This window comes from Oncorhynchus mykiss, chromosome 30, assembly GCF_013265735.2.
Source record: "Oncorhynchus mykiss isolate Arlee chromosome 30, USDA_OmykA_1.1, whole genome shotgun sequence".
Taxonomy (NCBI): domain Eukaryota; kingdom Metazoa; phylum Chordata; class Actinopteri; order Salmoniformes; family Salmonidae; genus Oncorhynchus; species Oncorhynchus mykiss.
The window spans coordinates 8167674-8186111 of NC_050570.1; the positions used below are offsets into that span (position 1 = coordinate 8167674).

Genomic DNA, 18438 nt, shown 5'->3' on the forward strand with positions numbered 1-18438 from the left:
CTCAGATTTTACCTGGGCGGCCAGTCCTTGTTGAGGAAGACATACAGTGTTTTCGGAAAGTATACAGACTCTTTGACTTTTTCCACAATTTTTTACTTTATAGATTTATTCTAAAATTGATTAAATACATTTGGTCCCCTCCCTGATCAAGGTCCTTCTCCCCCGATTGCTCAGATTTTAGCTGGGCGGCCAGCTCTAGGAAGAGTCTTGGTGGTTCCAAACTTCTTCCATTTAATAATGATGGAGGCCACTGTGTTCTTGGAGACAGAAATGTACCCTTCCCCAGATCTGTGCCTTGACACCATCCTGTCTCGGAGCTAACCACTACACAGAGCCTACATCATCAACATAGCTACTAGGACTAAAACGTTAGTAAAGCCGCTACAATCATGAAATACAGTGTACAGCAAGCAGTTTAGCAGTTAAAATGGCGGGCACCGGTGGAAAAAAAATCATATAATTGAAAGCTTACCATGACTTGGATGAGTTCCAGTGTTGGATAGCCATATCCAGCAAGCTAACATAAATAGCATTCCTTTCTGTTTGAGCCGGGTATTTGAGTCGGCTAAATTAGCTAGGTGCATTAGCTAGCTAAAAAAATAGACAGGTCTCTCACTCTGCTGCTTCTCCTGATTTTGTAAGAAATTATTTTGTTCAAAACTATGGTCAACTACTCACCACATTTTATGCACTGCAGTGCTAGCTAGCTGTAGCTTATGATCCTTTGATTGGGTGGACAACATGTCAGTTCATGGTGCAAGAGCTCTGATAAGTTGGAGGACGTCCTCCAGAAGTTGTCAAAATTACTGTGTAAGTCTATGGAAGGGGCTGAGAACCATGATCCTCCTAAGTTTTGTATTGAAGTCAATGTACCCAGAGGAGGACGGAAGCTATCTGTCCTCCGGCTACACCATGGTGCTATCCTACAGAGTGCTGTTGAGGCTACTGTAGATTTTCATTGCAAAACAGTGTGTTTTAAACAATTATTTGGCGACGTGAATATACAGTACATATATGATATCATACTAATGATAATATACATATATATATATATATATATATATATATATATATAGATAGATAGATAGATAGATAGATAGATAGATAGATAGATAGGAAGAGATATAACAGCGATCTGTGTTTCATTATATATATAAATAAAACAGCGTATACGAGTAGCTTGCTGCCACAGAGATCCTCCCTCTCTTGCGTTTTTTTTCGGCACTCAAACTGGCTCAGACTGGCATCGCCAAACTGTCTGAGAAATGTGCAAATTTCAGAAGGGGAATCAGCAGTTTACCATGGCTTTGGTATTAGACTGGTAACATACTACCTTAATCCTTAATCTGCCAATTTGGGCAGAGGCTAACACAAACACACTTTGCCAAACTGCTAAAATGTTATTTGATCTGTGTGTGTGTGTGTGTGTGTGTGTGTGTGTGTGTTGTTCTCAGAATAGGCTGTAAGCTACTGAAAATAAACTTTGAGAGGCTGCAGAAGTCAGCCCATTGGTATTTTGGTATTTACAATTTACTTTTGAGATTTCAAGCTAATCATACATTTTTTGGGGGGGGGGGGCTCACCGTTTCCAAAATCAAGGTCCTACCCTTTGGACATGCCCGATAGCTCAATATGTGACATCATCCTGCTACATGGGCCTTTCGGCCAATCAAATGGAAGTAAATGGCTCCAAAAGTGAACGTTCTAATAGCCCTGCTAGCCCTCCTCCAACCTTTCCGCCGCACACTCCGTGCTTGTGGAAGTTGTCATGGAGATAGAACCGTCCCCGGCGTCTGCTCGCTGGGGTGTTGCCATGGAGATCCCGGCTAGAGGTCCGCTCACGGCAGTGCTGGAGGAAGAGAGCAGCTCGCGGCTGGGGTCCGAGAAGCGAATTCAGGACCTTGGAGAGAAGCGGTGCCGAGGACCCCCTTTCAGCCAAGGGAACTACTACATGCTCATAGTGATCGGAGAGATAGCGACAGACCACCAGCTGCAACGCGCCAGAGACCACTTAGAGCGGGGTGAGTAGGCAACTTCAACGAGTCTCACTGTTACACACGACTTCTGTAAAACCCGCATGCATAACCTCCAATATATACCTATAAAAATGATAACATAGAACGGATTGAAATGTATATGATGCAATTGAAAGATATGAAGAATGTGCGACCGGTTTCCTAATGAGAAAAAAATGACGCATCAGGCATATTGAATCAGCAGTTTTGAACGAACGAATAGCCTACTACGCCACTTTTTAGTGGAACGAAAATGTTGTGGAGCCTTGCCTACACGTTTCACATTCGTTTGATAATTACAAGGGATTCTGTAATTCTTTGATGAAAAAATCTATACATTTATTCGTTTTTCAATTAGGGTCACAAACAGGCAAGTCTCATGGATTCCCAGAAAACGTATGGTTGTTTTATAAAACCTCCAACATAGTATGTAGCCTTTTTCTACCCCATGTATTTCCATGATCCTAACCAACATGGTCTCAGAGCATTTCGTGTTATTCTGTACATAAATACCGAGACACTCCATTTAATATGACATGTTACATTTCGTATGGTATGTATTATTTTGTGGATGTCCATCATCCATTTCGTATGATATGTTACTATTTGCAATTCGTACAATATGTTACGAATTTGCAGAACGTATGATATATTACGTATTCCTAGTTGGCTAACGTTAGCTAGGGGTTATGGTTAGGGTTAGAATTAAAGGTGAGGGTTAGGGGGAAGGGTTAGCTAAAAGGGTTAGGGTTAGGGGAAAGATGAGCTAACATGCTAAGTAGTGGCAAAGTTTCTAATTCTCTAAAATGCTGAAGTTGTCCCTGATGAGATTCAAACCTGCAACCTTTGGGTTGCTAGATGTTCGCGTTATACGCCCACCCTCCTTTTGTTTTTGCCTTAAGTAAACTTCTGTCTTATGTAACCATACCAACGTAACACATCATACTCATTTGAGAATCCCGGGTATACATTTACTATGTTACGTCTAGTCTATGAGACCAGACTGTAATAACTCACATGTAGCCTGCCATGAGAGGGCCTGCTACAGGAAGAAAACAGTTGCACACATTCTCAGCAATGGTGTGATACAAAAACAACAACAATATGGAAGCCTAAATTGACCACGAAGGGGAAAAATCCGTAGACTTAACTGCTTGTGCTTGTTACAAATGCACTGTGCCAAACTCCTGGGACATTGCCCTCATTAATAATGAGTCATCCGTTGCACTAAAGCATTCAACATGATGTTCAGTTAAATACAGTAATGCTGTTGTCTTGTTGAAAACCATAGCTGTCATGTTCTTTCTGTATCAAGGTAGCCCAGGGCAATGCCAATTGTTGCACGTACAGTATGGAAAAATCTTCAATATGAGCTAAAAAGGCATGCTGGATGATAGATAGTTGGGTACAAATGGATGATAGATAGTTGGGTACAAATTGTCCAGTGTTTTCTGACACATGGCCTATGTCCTACATGGCACCATATCCCCTTTATAGTGCACTACTTTTGAGCAGGGTCCAATAGGATGCCATTTGGAACACATTCATGGTGTGAAATATGCTAGGTGTTTACATGGTGTGAATGAAATGTGCTAGGTGTTTGTTTACCTGGTGTGAAATATGCTAGGTGTTTACATGGTGTGAAATATGCTAGGTGTTTACATGGTGTGAATGAAATGTGCTAGGTGTTTGTTTACATGGTGTGAAATATGCTAGGTGTTTACATGGTGTGAAATATGCTAGGTGTTTACATGGTGTGAATGAAATGTGCTAGGTGTTTGTTTACATGGTGTGAAATATGCTAGGTGTTTACATGGTGTGAATGAAATGTGCTAGGTGTTTGTTTACATGGTGTGAAATATGCTAGGTGTTTACAAGGTGTGAAATATGCTAGGTGTTTACATGGTGTGAATGAAATGTACTAGGTGTTTGTTTACATGGTATGAAATATGCTAGGTGTTTGTTTACATGGTATGAAATATGCTAGGTGTTTACATGGTGTGAAATATGCTAGGTGTTTACATGATGTGAATGAAATATGCTAGGTGTTTGTTTACATGGTATGAAATGTACTAGGTGTTTGCATGGTGTGAAATATGCTAGGTGTTTACATGATGTGAAATATGCTAGGTGTTTACATGGTGTGAAATATGCTAGGTGTTTACATGATGTGAATGAAATGTGCTAGGTGTTTACATGATGTGAATGAAATGTGCTAGGTGTTTGTTTACATGGTGTGAAATATGCTAGGTGTTTACATGTTGTGAAATATGCTAGGTGTTTACATGGTGTGAAATATGCTAGGTGTTTACAAGGTGTGAAATATGCTAGGTGTTTACATGGTGTGAATGAAATGTACTAGGTGTTTACATGGTGTGAAATATGCTAGGTGTTTACATGGTGTGAAATATGCTAGGTGTTTACATGGTGTGAAATATGCTAGGTGTTTACAAGGTGTGAAATATGCTAGGTGTTTACATGATGTGAATGAAATGTACTAGGTGTTTGTTTACATGGTGTGAAATATGCTAGGTGTTTACATGGTGTGAAATATGCTAGGTGTTTACATGGTGTGAATGAAATGTACTAGGTGTTTGTTTACATGGTGTGAAATATGCTAGATGTTTACATGGTGTGAAATATGCTAGGTGTTTACATGGTGTGAATGAAATGTACTAGGTGTTTGTTTACATGGTGTGAAATATGCTAGGTGTTTACATGGTGTGAAATATGCTAGGTGTTTACATGGTGTGAATGAAATGTACTAGGTGTTTGTTTACATGGTGTGAAATATGCTAGGCGTTTGTGTACATGGTGTGAAATGTGCTAGGTGTTTGTTTACATGGTGTGAAATATGCTAGGTGTTTACATGGTGTGAAATATGCTAGGTGTTTACATGGTGTGAATGAAATGTTCTAGGTGTTTGTTTACATGGTGTGAAATATGCTAGGGGTTTACATGGTGTGAAATATGCTAGGTGTTTACATGGTGTGAATGAAATGTGCTAGGTGTTTGTTTACATGGTGTGAAATATGCTAGGTGTTTACATGGTGTGAAATATGCTAGGTGTTTACATGGTGTGAAATATGCTAGGTGTTTACATGGTGTGAATGAAATGTGCTAGGTGTTTGTTTACATGGTGTGAAATATGCTAGGTGTTTACATGGTGTGAAATATGCTAGGTGTTTACATGGTGTGAAATATGCTAGGTGTTTACATGGTGTGAAATATGCTAGGTGTTTACATGGTGTGAAATATGGTAGGTGTTTACATGGTGTGAAATATGCTAGGGGTTTACATGGTGTGAAATATGCTAGGTGTTTGTTTACATGGTGTGAAATATGCTAGGGGTTTACATGGTGTGAAATATGCTAGGGGTTTACATGGTGTGAAATATGCTAGGTGTTTACATTGTCTCTGGAGTGATGAATAACGCTTCACCATCCGGCAGTCCAATGCCAGGAGTACACTACCTGTCCCAATGCATAGTTCCAACTGTAAAGTTTGGTGGAGGAGGAATAATGGTCTGGGGCTGTTTTTCATGGTTCAGTCCCCAGGTCCCCTTAGTCCCAGTGAAGGGAAATCTTAACTCTACAGCATATAATGACATTCTAGAGTCGATTCTGTGCTTCCAACTTTGTGGCAACAGTTTGGGGAAGGTCCTTTCCTGTTTCAGCATGACAATACCCCTGTGCACAAAGCGAGGTCCATAATACATAAATTGTTTGTCGAGATCGGTATGGAAGAACTTGACTGGGTTGCACAGAGCCCTGACCTCAACCCCATCGAACACCTTTGGGATGAATTGGAACGGCGATTACGAGCCGGGCCTTATCGCTCAACATCAGCACCCGACTTCACTAATGCTCTTGAGGGTGAATGGAAGCAAGTCCCTCGCGTCAATGTTTGGTCATGTAGTGTAACTTAAAAAAAAGGTAGGAGTGTGGATCAGAAAACCAGTCAGTATCTGGTGTGACCACCATTTGCCTCATGCAGCGCGACACATCTCCTTCACATAGAGCTTATCAGGCTGTTGATTGTGGTCTGTTGAATGTTATCTCACTCCTTCATTGACTGCTCGAAGTTGCTTGATATTGGCGGGAACTGGAACACACGTCAATCCAGAGCATCCTAAACGTGCTCAATGGATAAATATTGAGCTGGTGAATATGCAGGCCATGGAAGAACTGGGACATTTTCAGCTTCCAGGAATTGTGTACAGGGCCTTGCAACATGGGGCCGTGCATGATCATGCTGAAACATGAGGTGATGGGGGCGGATTAATGGCACGACATGATATCATTCTGGCAGGTAGGCTACTTTGCAGCTAGTTAACGTTTAATAGAGAAGGATTTTGGGAAAGTATTTCCGTCTACCAGAAAACAGTTAGGTCTATCATTACCATCGCTATATTTTTCCTGTTCCTTAATTGTTTGAAACCTGGATGTTTTACTTCATATTATGAGGTATGAAGCATGTCTTACATTGCTTCAAAGTAGCCTATATCCAAAATCCTACCATGGAAACGTGGAGGCAAATTTTTTTTTATACAGACTTCCTCATTATGCGTTCTCCTGTTCTATCTATCTATCTTACTTTCATTGTCTAACATCATTATCCCAGTCATATTAGCAACCCATGATAGTTGTTGCATCTTTAGACCCCCCCCCCCCCCCCCCCCCTTTCTAACAGATATTTCCACCTCTGTCCATGAAACTGCATTTTCGAACTGTGTTTTCCTGCACATTGCATTTTGGAACATTGTGTGTACATGTCTTTGCCTAAAATGTGAAGAAATAATAGTTGATCAACATTCCGATCTGTTAAGGCGAAACATTCCGATCTGTTAAGGCGAAACATTCCGATCTGTTAAGGCGAAACATTCCGATCTGTTAAGGCGAAACATTCCGATCTATTAAGGCGAAACATTCCAATCTGTTAAGGCGAAACATTCCGATCTGTTAAGGCGAAACATTCCAATCTGTTAAGGCGAAACATTCCGATCTATTAAGGCGAAACATTCCAATCTGTTAAGGCGAAACATTCCGATCTATTAAGGCAAAACATTCCGATCTGTTAAGGCGAAACATTCCGATCTATTAAGGCGAAACATTCCGATCTGTTAAGGCGAAACATTCCGATCTGTTAAGGCGAAACATTCCGATCTGTTAAGGCGAAACATTCCAATCTGTTAAGGCGAAACATTCCGATCTGTTAAGGCGAAACATTCCGATCTATTAAGGCGAAACATTCCAATCTGTTAAGGCGAAACATTCCGATCTGTTAAGGCGAAACATTCCAATCTGTTAAGGCGAAACATTCCGATCTATTAAGGCGAAACATTCCAATCTGTTAAGGCGAAACATTCCGATCTGTTAAGGCGAAACATTCCGATCTATTAAGGCGAAACATTCCAATCTGTTAAGGCGAAACATTCCGATCTGTTAAGGCGAAACATTCCGATCTATTAAGGCGAAACATTCTGATCTGTTAAGGCGAAACATTCCGATCTGTTAAGGCGAAACATTCCGATCTGTTAAGGCGAAACATTCCGATCTATTAAGGCGAAACATTCCAATCTGTTAAGGCGAAACATTCCGATCTGTTAAGGCGAAACATTCCGATCTGTTAAGGCGAAACATTCCGATCTATTAAGGCGAAACATTCCGATCTGTTAAGGCGAAACATTCCAATCTGTTAAGGCGAAACATTCCGATCTGTTAAGGCGAAACATTCCGATCTATTAAGGCGAAACATTCCAATCTGTTAAGGCGAAACATTCCGATCTGTTAAGGCGAAACATTCCGATCTATTAAGGCGAAACATTCCAATCTGTTAAGGCGAAACATTCCGATCTGTTAAGGCGAAACATTCCAATCTGTTAAGGCGAAACATTCCGATCTATTAAGGCGAAACATTCCAATCTGTTAAGGCGAAACATTCCGATCTGTTAAGGCGAAACATTCCGATCTATTAAGGCGAAACATTCCAATCTGTTAAGGCGAAACATTCCGATCTGTTAAGGCGAAACATTCCGATCTATTAAGGCGAAACATTCTGATCTGTTAAGGCGAAACATTCCGATCTGTTAAGGCGAAACATTCCGATCTGTTAAGGCGAAACATTCCGATCTATTAAGGCGAAACATTCCAATCTGTTAAGGCGAAACATTCCGATCTGTTAAGGCGAAACATTCCGATCTGTTAAGGCGAAACATTCCGATCTATTAAGGCGAAACATTCCGATCTGTTAAGGCGAAACATTCCAATCTGTTAAGGCGAAACATTCCGATCTGTTAAGGCGAAACATTCCGATCTATTAAGGCGAAACATTCCAATCTGTTAAGGCGAAACATTCCGATCTGTTAAGGCGAAACATTCCGATCTATTAAGGCGAAACATTCCAATCTGTTAAGGCGAAACATTCCGATCTGTTAAGGCGAAACATTCCAATCTGTTAAGGCGAAACATTCCGATCTATTAAGGCGAAACATTCCAATCTGTTAAGGCGAAACATTCCGATCTGTTAAGGCGAAACATTCCGATCTATTAAGGCGAAACATTCCAATCTGTTAAGGCGAAACATTCCAATCTGTTAAGGCGAAACATTCCGATCTGTTAAGGCGAAACATTCCGATCTGTTAAGGCGAAACATTCCGATCTGTTAAGGCGAAACATTCCAATCTGTTAAGGCGAAACATTCCGATCTGTTAAGGCGAAACATTCCGATCTATTAAGGCGAAACATTCCGATCTATTAAGGCGAAACATTCCAATCTGTTAAGGCGAAACATTCCGATCTGTTAAGGCGAAACATTCCGATCTATTAAGGCGAAACATTCCAATCTGTTAAGGCGAAACATTCTGATCTATTAAGGCGAAACATTCTGATCTGTTAAGGCGAAACATTCTGATCTGTTAAGGCGAAACATTCCGATCTGTTAAGGCGAAACATTCCGATCTATTAAGGCGAAACATTCCGATCTGTTAAGGCGAAACATTCCGATCTGTTAAGGCGAAACATTCCGATCTGTTAAGGCGAAACATTCCGATCTGTTCCATCAACCCTATTAATTGACACGGCGTATACCCTCCACTACACCACTGAACATAGACTAGTTCAGGGAACAGCAAATGTCATGTTAATAAACAGGCACAAGGTGATATAGGGAATAACCTACTAATCAAACGTCTGAAACATGTTCTGTATGAGCTTATGAGGCATGTTCCACAAAAAACAAAGTGTCATGAGAAGATATATAGCCTGGCTCACACACTAGCTTAGCCAGAACTAGAGCCAGAGAGGCAGACGGGAGGCAGACAGCATCATGGAAAATTACCCCTTGTCAGTGTAATTGAGAATGTGGGCTCCCCCAGCTTTCTCCACTCCTCGGACACGATGCGAACATAGAATCCCCATTTTGTATTCTCTACCCTTCGTCCTCACAGGATTTCTCAACCACCTTCTGTATGGCACTGTGTGCCCTCCCTCCACACAGATTTACAGGGGTTCTGTGCAGAACTTGCCCTGCATTATTCATTTGGTAACACTTGGGGAACGTGGATGGATGCGGAACATGTTTGAGGTATTACTAAGCATGTACAGTGCATTTCGGAAATTATTCAGACCCCTTGACTTGTTAATGGATTAACAAATGTGTTTTCCTCATCACTCTGCACAAAACAACCCATAATGACAAAGCAAAAACAGATTTTTTGAATTTTTTGCAAATTGATACAAATTATAAAACGGAAATATCACATTTACATAAGTATTCAGACCCTTTACTCAGTACTTTGTTGAAGCACCTTTGGCAGCAATTACAGCCTTGAGTCTTTTTGGGTATGACGCTACAAGCTCGGCACACCTGTATTTGGGGAGTTTCTCACATTCTTCTCTGCAGATCCTCTTAAGCTCTGTCAGGTTGGATGGTGAACGTCGCTGTACAGTTATTTTCAGATCTCTCCAGAGATGTTGAAACGGGTTCAAGTCTGGGCTTTGTCTGGGTCACTCAAGGAAGGAAACTTAGGCCTCACTCCCCCCTAACTGAGATACCTACTGCAGCCCTCATCCTCCACATACAACACCCGTTCCCCAAAGCACAAACATCCCTGGGCCACTCCTCTTTTCAGTTCACTGCAGCTAGCAACTGAAACGAGCTGCAAAAAACACTCAAACTGGACCGTTTTGTCTCCATTTCTTCATTCAAAGACTCAATCATAAACACCATGTTTTGTGCCGCTAGCAAGTTGTGCTGTTGCCATGTTGTGTTGCTATCATGTTGTTGCCATGTTGTGTTGCTATCATGTTGTTGCCATGTTGTGTTGCTAGCATGTTGTTGCCATGTTGTGTTGCTATCATGTTGTTGCCATGTGTTGCTATCATGTTGTTGCCATGTTGTGTTGCTATCATGTTGTTGCCATGTGTTGCTATCATGTTTTTGTCATGTTGTGTTGCTGCCATGCTATGTTGTCGTCTTAGGTCTCTCTTTATGTAGTGTTGTGGTGTCTCTCTTGTTGTGCTGTGTGTTTTGTCCTATATTTTTATTTTATTTAAACATTTTAATCCCAGCCCCCGTCCCCGCAGGAGGTCTTTTGCCTTCTGGTAGGCGATCATTGTAAACAAGAATGTGTTCTTAACTGACTTGCCTAGTTAAATAAAGATTACATTTTTAAAAAAGACAACAAAAAAATTTGTCCCGAAGCCACTCCTGTGTTGTCTTGGCTGTATGCTTAGGGTCGTTGTCCTGTTGGAAGGTCCACCTTCGCCCCAGTCTGAGGTCCTGAGCGCTCTGGAGCAGGTTTTCATCAAGGATCTTTCTGTACTTTGCTCCGTTCATCTTTCCCTCGATCCTGACTAGTCTCCCAGTCCCTGCCGCTGAAAAACATCCCCACAGCACGATACTGCCACCACCACACTTCCCCGTAGGGATGGTGCCAGGTCTTGTTTCCTATGGTCTGAGAGTCCTTTAGGTGCCTTTTGGCTAACTCCAAGCGGCTGTCATGTGCCTGTCATGTGCCTTTTACTGAAGAGTGGCACTCTACCATAAAGGCCTGATTGGGGGAGTGCTGCGGAGATAGTTGTCCTTCTGGAAGGTTCTCCCATCTCCACAGAAGAACTCTGGAGCTCTGTCAGAGTGACCATCGTGTTCTTGATCAACTCCCTGACCAAGGCCCTTCTCCCCCGAGAAGGGGCGGCCTTCCGGGCGGCCAGCTCAAGGAAGAGTCTTCTTCCATTTAAGAATGATGGAGGCCACTGTGTTCTGGGGGAACTTCAATGCTGAAGAAATGTTTTGGTACCCTTCCCCAGATCTGAGCCTCGACACAATCCTGTCTCCAAGCTCTACTGACAATTCCTTTGACCTCATGGCTTGGCTTTTGCTCTGACATGCACTGTCAACTGTGGGACCTTATATAGACAGGTGTGTGCCTTTCCAAATCATGTCCAATCAATTTAATTTACCACAGGTGGACTTCGATCAAGTTATAGAAACATTTCAAGGATGATCAATGGAAACAGGATGCATCTGAGCTCAATTTTCGATTGTCATAGCAAAGGGTCTGAATACTTATGCTAATAAGGAATCCATTTTTATTTTTAATACATTAGCTAAAAATTTGAATAACCTGTTTTCGCTTTGTCATGATTGGGTATTGTGTGTAGATTGATGAGGAACGTGTTTTATTTAATCAATTTCAGAACAAGGCTGTGACGTAACAAAATGTGGAAAAGGGGAAGGGGTCTGAATACTTCCCAAATGCACTGTATTAATTAGTTGATCATTACTAACTTAGTAGTATAATTTTCTAGTTGGGTGAATTGGTGTCTGATAAGTTTGTATGACATAAATTAGAAGCAAATGAATTACTGTAATGAGTTTATAGTCAACCACTTCTCCGGACCTCTTCAATGGTGCCTCCTGCTGGCCCTCCAACACCACTTCCAGCAGCATGTGGTCTCCCATCCAGAACTAACCCTGCTTAGCTTCAGAAGCAAGCCAGCAGTGGGATGCAGGGTGGTATGAGAGCTCTCCTGAACACAGTTTTCCTACGACTATTGAGTGATCTCTCTCTCTCTCTCTCTCTCTCTCTCTCTCTCTCTCTCTCTCTCTCTCTCTCTCTCTCTCTCTCTCTCTCTCTCTCTCTCTCTCTCTCTCTCTCTCTCTCTCTCTCTCTCTCTCTCTCTCTCTCTCTCTCTCTCTCTCTCTCTCTCTCTCTCTCTCTCTCTCTCTCTCTCTCTCTCTCTCTCTCTCTCTCTCTCTCTCTCTCTCTCTCTCTCTCTCTCTCTCTCTCTCTCTCTCTCTCTCTCTCTCTCTCTCTCTCTCTCTCTCTCTCTCTCTCTCTCTCTCTCTCTCTCTCTCTCTCTCTCTCTCTCTCTCTCTCTCTCTCTCTCTCTCTCTCTCTCTCTCTCTTTTGTCCAGGAAATTACATTTTAGACATGTCAAGTTGTCTGTCATAATGATCGATGCAGTTGTCACATCTTTGAGAAGGGTTTTGTCAGTCCAAACACAAAATACAATTTTGAGCAAGGAGCATTGAGGCCTTTACCAGAATCAGTGACTCAGCATTTCTGAGAATAGACCGTACTCGTCTGCAACGGGGAACATCTCGCTCTCTCTCTCTCTCTCTCTCTCCCTCTCCCTCTCCCTCTCTCTCTCTCTCTCAGTGAAGAAAAACAGAAGCTGGAAAAAATACAAAATAACCAAAGTACAGTCATCCTCTTCTTATTGAGGCATGGGGAGATAGGAGGATAAGGGGGTGGAGGAAAGGAAATTATATTCATCTCCTATCCCAGACTCAGACAGAGTATCCACCAGTGAACAGGATCAGAGACAGGCTTCTCCTGCTGCTAAAGGCCCTGTTGAATAGGATCAGAGACCGGCTTCTACTGCGGCTAAAGGCCCTGTTGAATAGGATCGGAGACAGGCTTCTCCTGCGGTTAAAGGCCCTGTTGAATAGGATCAGAGACAGGCTTCTCCTGCGGCTAAAGGCCCTGTTGAATAGGATCAGAGACAGGCTTCTCCTGCGGCTAAAGTCCCTGTTGAATAGGATCAGTGACAGGCTTCTCCTGCGGCTAAAGGCCCTGTTGAATAGGATCAGAGACAGGCTTCTCCTGCGGCTAAAGGCCCTGTTGAATAGGATCAGAGACAGGCTTCTCCTGCGGCTAAAGGCCCTGTTGAATAGGATCAGAGACAGGCTTCTCCTGCGGCTAAAGGCCCTGTTGAATAGGATCAGAGACAGGCTTCTCCTGCGGCTAAAGGCCCTGTTGAATAGGATCAGAGACCGGCTTCTACTGCGGCTAAAGGCCCTGTTGAATAGGATCAGAGACAGGCTTCTCCTGCGGTTAAAGGCCCTGTTGAATAGGATCAGAGACAGGCTTCTCCTGCGGCTAAAGGCCCTGTTGAATAGGATCAGAGACAGGCTTCTCCTGCGGCTAAAGGCCCTGTTGAATAGGATCAGAGACAGGCTTCTCCTGCGGCTAAAGGCCCTGTTGAATAGGATCAGAGACAGGCTTCTCCTGCGGCTAAAGGCCCTGTTGAATAGGATCAGAGACCGGCTTCTCCTGCGGCTAAAGGCCCTGTTGAATAGGATCAGAGACAGGCTTCTCCTGCTGCTAAAGGCCCTGTTGAATGACATCTGACGCGGGTTTCTCTCTGAACTCCTGAGAATCTTCACTCAAATCCAATCTGACAAAGGCTCTCTCTATTGTGGGGTTGGAAATGAGGAAGTTGACTGGAACATTAATGAGAATTGTTTTGCTTACTCTTTAAATCAGTGTGTCTGTTCTGGTAATAAGTTAATTTAAACCCAGGTATAATGTGTTATGATGCAGTTATAATGCATTGTAAGACTTGTTATAAGCATGCATGACCCCCCCAGGAACATGGCTTAGAAATGTTCAGCTTGTACTAAACCTGTTGCTCCTTAATAATCAGTCTGTTTCAGTAATAGACATCAAGGTATGTATAATGCGTTACGATGCCGTTATATTGTAAGCCTTGTCATAAGCATATGACCCCCATTATAATGCCCTATTGTTGTAATCTCATCATGATTCTGACAGTTATTTTGAGGTAAACTCAAATGACCAATTTTTTTTAATTATTTTTTTATTTTACCTTTATTTAACTAGGCAAGTCAGTTAAGAACAAATTCTTATTTACAATGACGGCCTAGGAACAGTGGGTTAACTGCCTGTTCAGGGGCAGAACGACAGATTTGTACCATGTCAGCTCAGGGGTTTGAACTTGCAACCTTCCAGTTACTAGTCCAACACTCTAACCACTAGGCTACCCTGGTCCGGTACATTTGTAAAAATATATATATATATATTTTTTTCTCCATATTATAGAAAACATAATAGCTGTCTAGACCAACTTTTTATTAATTCAAATTCCATACAGTGTCAACTGGGGTTAAATTACATCTTGGAGAAATGAAGTCTTCCATGAAATGGAGAAGAAAAGAATTCACATGGAAATATTTAAAATAATACAGATTTAGAGATTTAAAAGACGCTGTTTTCCAATTTCCTTTCTCCGACTTCTTGTCCATGTGCCCTCGCACAAGATCTGCAGATAATGAGAAATACTCAAATGGAAGTTTAGTATTTTACAAATTCATTTTAAATGGTTTCTCGCCACTTAAGTACAGTATGGGCCACTGTTGAACGGTTGCCCTCATCACGTCCATTGAAGTTATTAGTGTCGGTTTAAGGAAAAGTAAACAATGCATTACAGTTTAACAGTAAGGTTTTTAAATAGCCAACTTATCCTTTAATGTAACATCACCCTCTTCTGTCTTGTTATACCAGGGATCCGCTCCTGGGACGTCAGCCTCAAGTCATGTGATCTGGACCATCAGCTGCAGCTGTTTGTGACGCGTCACTCCGCACAGTTCTCCGCAGAGGTTAGAGGTCAGTCAAACCTGGGTCCTGGGACGTCACACACACACACACACACACACACACACACACACACACACAGGACAACGTTGGACTATAATGGGCCCTTTTTCGAACTAGCCTGGTCCCAGATTCTGTTTGTTCTACCTTGCCAACTCCTATGGTTTTTTGTCACAACAAACAATGACAATGACATAGGAGTTTAGAACCAGACCCAGGCTCTTAACACCTAGTGACAAGAGTTAATGTCCGAGTAAATAAGATGATGTCTTCCATATTACTTCAGGTACAGTAGTCTGGTGCAAGATGAGTTGAGTTACTCTGTAGAGTCCTTCCACCTTCACACACATATGAGATGTTTCTAGCACTACTCAAATGCTTTCACCCATCCAGACTTGTCAGGTGACTAAATCCAATGAGGATTGAGGGGAAGATGTATTTCTTTACTGATAAGTCACGATGATAAAATTATTAACGCACTCATGTGTCTTTATCAGATAAAAATGAGCTTTTGAACACAATACTAGGATGGCCTGGGGTTTGAGACTGTAAGGTCAGTAAGGTTTATTTTTAAATAACAATTTAATGACATACATGGCGTGGTCCATAAACGTTTTGTAATATTATTCCACATTTTGTTTGTGTTACAGCCTGAATTTAAAATTGATTATTGTAATTCTTCAAGCGCTGTTAAATTGGTTGTTGATCGTTGCTTGACAACCATTTTCAGGTCTTGCCATAGATTTTCAAGCACATTTAAGTCAAAACTGTAACTCGGCCACTCAGGAACATTCGCTGTCTTCTTGGTAAGCAACTCCAGTGTAGATTTGGCCTTGTGTTTCAGGTTATTGTCCCGCTGAAAGGTGAATTAATCTCCCATTGTCTGTTGGAAAGCAGACTGAACCAGGTTTTCCTCTAGGATTTTGCCTGTGCTTGGCTTCATTCCGTTTATTTTGTATCCTGAAAAACTCCCTAGTCCTTAACGATTACAAGCATACCCATAACATGATCCAGCCACCACTATGCTTGAAGATTTAGAGAGTAGTACTCAGCAATGTGTTGTGTTGGATTCGCCCCAAATATCACACTTCATATTCAGGACAAAAAGTGAATTGCTTTGCAACATTTTTTTTTAAACTTTAGTGCCTTATTGCAAACAGGATGCATGTTATATTCTGTACAGGCTTCCTTCTTTTCCCTCTGTCAATAAGGTTAAGGTATTGTGGAGTAACTACAGTGTTGTTGATCCATCCTCACTTTTCTCCTGGCACAACCCTTCAACTCTGTAAATGTTTTAAAGTCACCTGCTGGACTCACTCGACTGAGGGACCTTACAGGTAAATTGTATGTGTGGGGTACAGAGATGAGGTAGTCATTCAAAAATCATGTTCAACACTATTAAACACACAGAGTGAGTCAATGCAACTTATTATGCGACTTAAGAGAAGTTTTACTCCTGAACTTATTTAAGCTTGCCATAACAAAGGGGTTGAATACTTATTGACTCAAGGCATTTCAGCTTTTCATTTTTAATTATTTTTAATTATTTTTTATTGAAAAACATAATTCCACTTTGACATTATGGGGTATTGTGTGTAAGCCAGTGACCAAAAACCTAAATTTAATCAATTTGAAATGAAATGTAATTTTCTTATCTTTTGTGGCCTTTGCATTTTACATCAGTTTTCAATATGGACCTCTTGATCCATCTGAGGAGAATCCACAATGTACAGTAACTCAGAATATATGTTTTTTTTTTTAAAGATTAAGGGGTCATCAAAGGATTTCTGATTCATTCTCCACAGCTACAGTAGGAATATACATATTATGATCTCAAGGCACAGTATTTCAATGCAGTCTGAATTCATTGCTCAAAGATCACATAAACCACACGTGTCCTAAACCACACACACACACACACACACACACACACACACACACACACACACACACACACACGGTAAATAGGAAACTATGATGGTGATTGATACTTCTACATCGCATCCAGGGGGCTTGACTGGTACTCTGTATTACGCACACACAAACACACACACACACACACACACACACACACACACACACACACACACACACACACACACACACACACACACAAACACACACACACACACACACACACACACACACACACACACACACACACACACACACACACACACACACACACACACACACACACCCCTCCTGCGATGGTGATTGAAAACTTCTACATAGCAGCCAAGGGGCTTGACTGCTATCCCATAGCCTCTGTATTACGCACACACACACACGTACACACGCTGTAAATAAGAAACTATAGGATACATTGCAACAATGCACTGACAGTAAGTGCTGAGCTATATCGAAGCCAGCAGAAATGACGCAGCATTTTGTCAAGAGAAAGACACATCCAGAGAATGTCCCATCTTATAAAAATGATTATTTTTAGTGGTGTAACATTTATTTTGGACCGTCCCTTCCGGGTTTTTCCATGTGGCTCTAAAAGGTGTCGTCATAAATACACACTGACATTGTGCTACATAAAAGCCCTCTCCTCTATCAGAGACCTTGAGCACTGCTTGTATTGGCAGCTTTGATCTAAAGTCGATATTTTCTTAGCGATCCAGTCTCCGAGGACCATTGCGCTAAAAGGGGAGGGGGGGGGGGGGGGGGGGGCGAACTCATTGATTTCGGCAGGGTTTTTGTCCTCATTAAGAAAAAAAGGGAACGATTTGTGTCGTGGGGGTGTGGTTTGATGTGGGTGTGTTTGATGTTTGTTATATCCTTCCTTGGCAGTTATGGTTGTTTGTTCCTCTTCACTCACCGCAGTTGAGTTCTCTCTGTAGTTGAGTTATCTCTGTAGTTATCTCTGTAGTTGAGTTCTCTGTAGTAGATTATCTCTCTAGTTGAGTTTTCTGTAGTTGAGTTATCTCTGTAGTTATCTCTGTAGTTGAGTTCTCTGTAGTAGATTATCTCTGTAGTTGAGTTCTCTGTATCTGATTTATTTTTGTAGTGGAGTTCTCTGTAGTAGATTATCTCTCTATTTGAGTTCTCTGTAGTTATCTCTGTAGTTGAGGAGCCACTGTACTATCTATGACTGGCTAAAGGAATGACGGTTGAAATAATAATAATAATAATAATAATTCGGTGGGTTGTCATATTGTTATATATTGTTATATATTGTTATATTTCACACATCTACAAGTCTGTGTTAATACGCATGTGTGAATTGGAAATGTGTATTTTGCTTATCCCAGTTCTCCATGAAACACCCTCGGAGAGACTGGGGTCCCAGCCAGTGTCAGTCAAAGTGTCACCTTGCTGGCTAGGGGATTCAAACTAGCAACATTTATAAAGAACAAGTGTGGTTTTTTAACATAACGTTGGGGATGATGTATTGTAGCCATGTCTGGTTCTTTAACATAACGTTGGGGATGATGTATTGTAGCCATGTCTGGTTCTATAACATAACGTTGGGGATGATGTATTGTAGCCATGTCTGGTTCTTTAACATAACGTTG

General features: G+C 41.6%; 1 protein-coding gene across 2 annotated transcripts in view; it reads left to right on the plus strand.

Annotated features, from left to right (window-relative positions):
- Positions 1-1830: 1830 nt before the first annotated feature.
- The window catches only part of map1ab (microtubule-associated protein 1Ab), a 95733-nt gene continuing 79125 nt past the window's right edge, over positions 1831-18438 (plus strand). Inside the window, exons 1-2 of one of the 2 annotated variants that reach the window (XM_036969193.1) lie at positions 1831-2021; positions 14828-14929. In XM_036969193.1, the coding sequence (XP_036825088.1) occupies positions 1952-2021; positions 14828-14929 (172 nt within the window). In that variant the 5' untranslated portion in view covers positions 1831-1951. The remainder of the gene's footprint in view (positions 2022-14827; positions 14930-18438) is intronic. The other variant, XM_036969192.1, reaches the window with a different exon arrangement.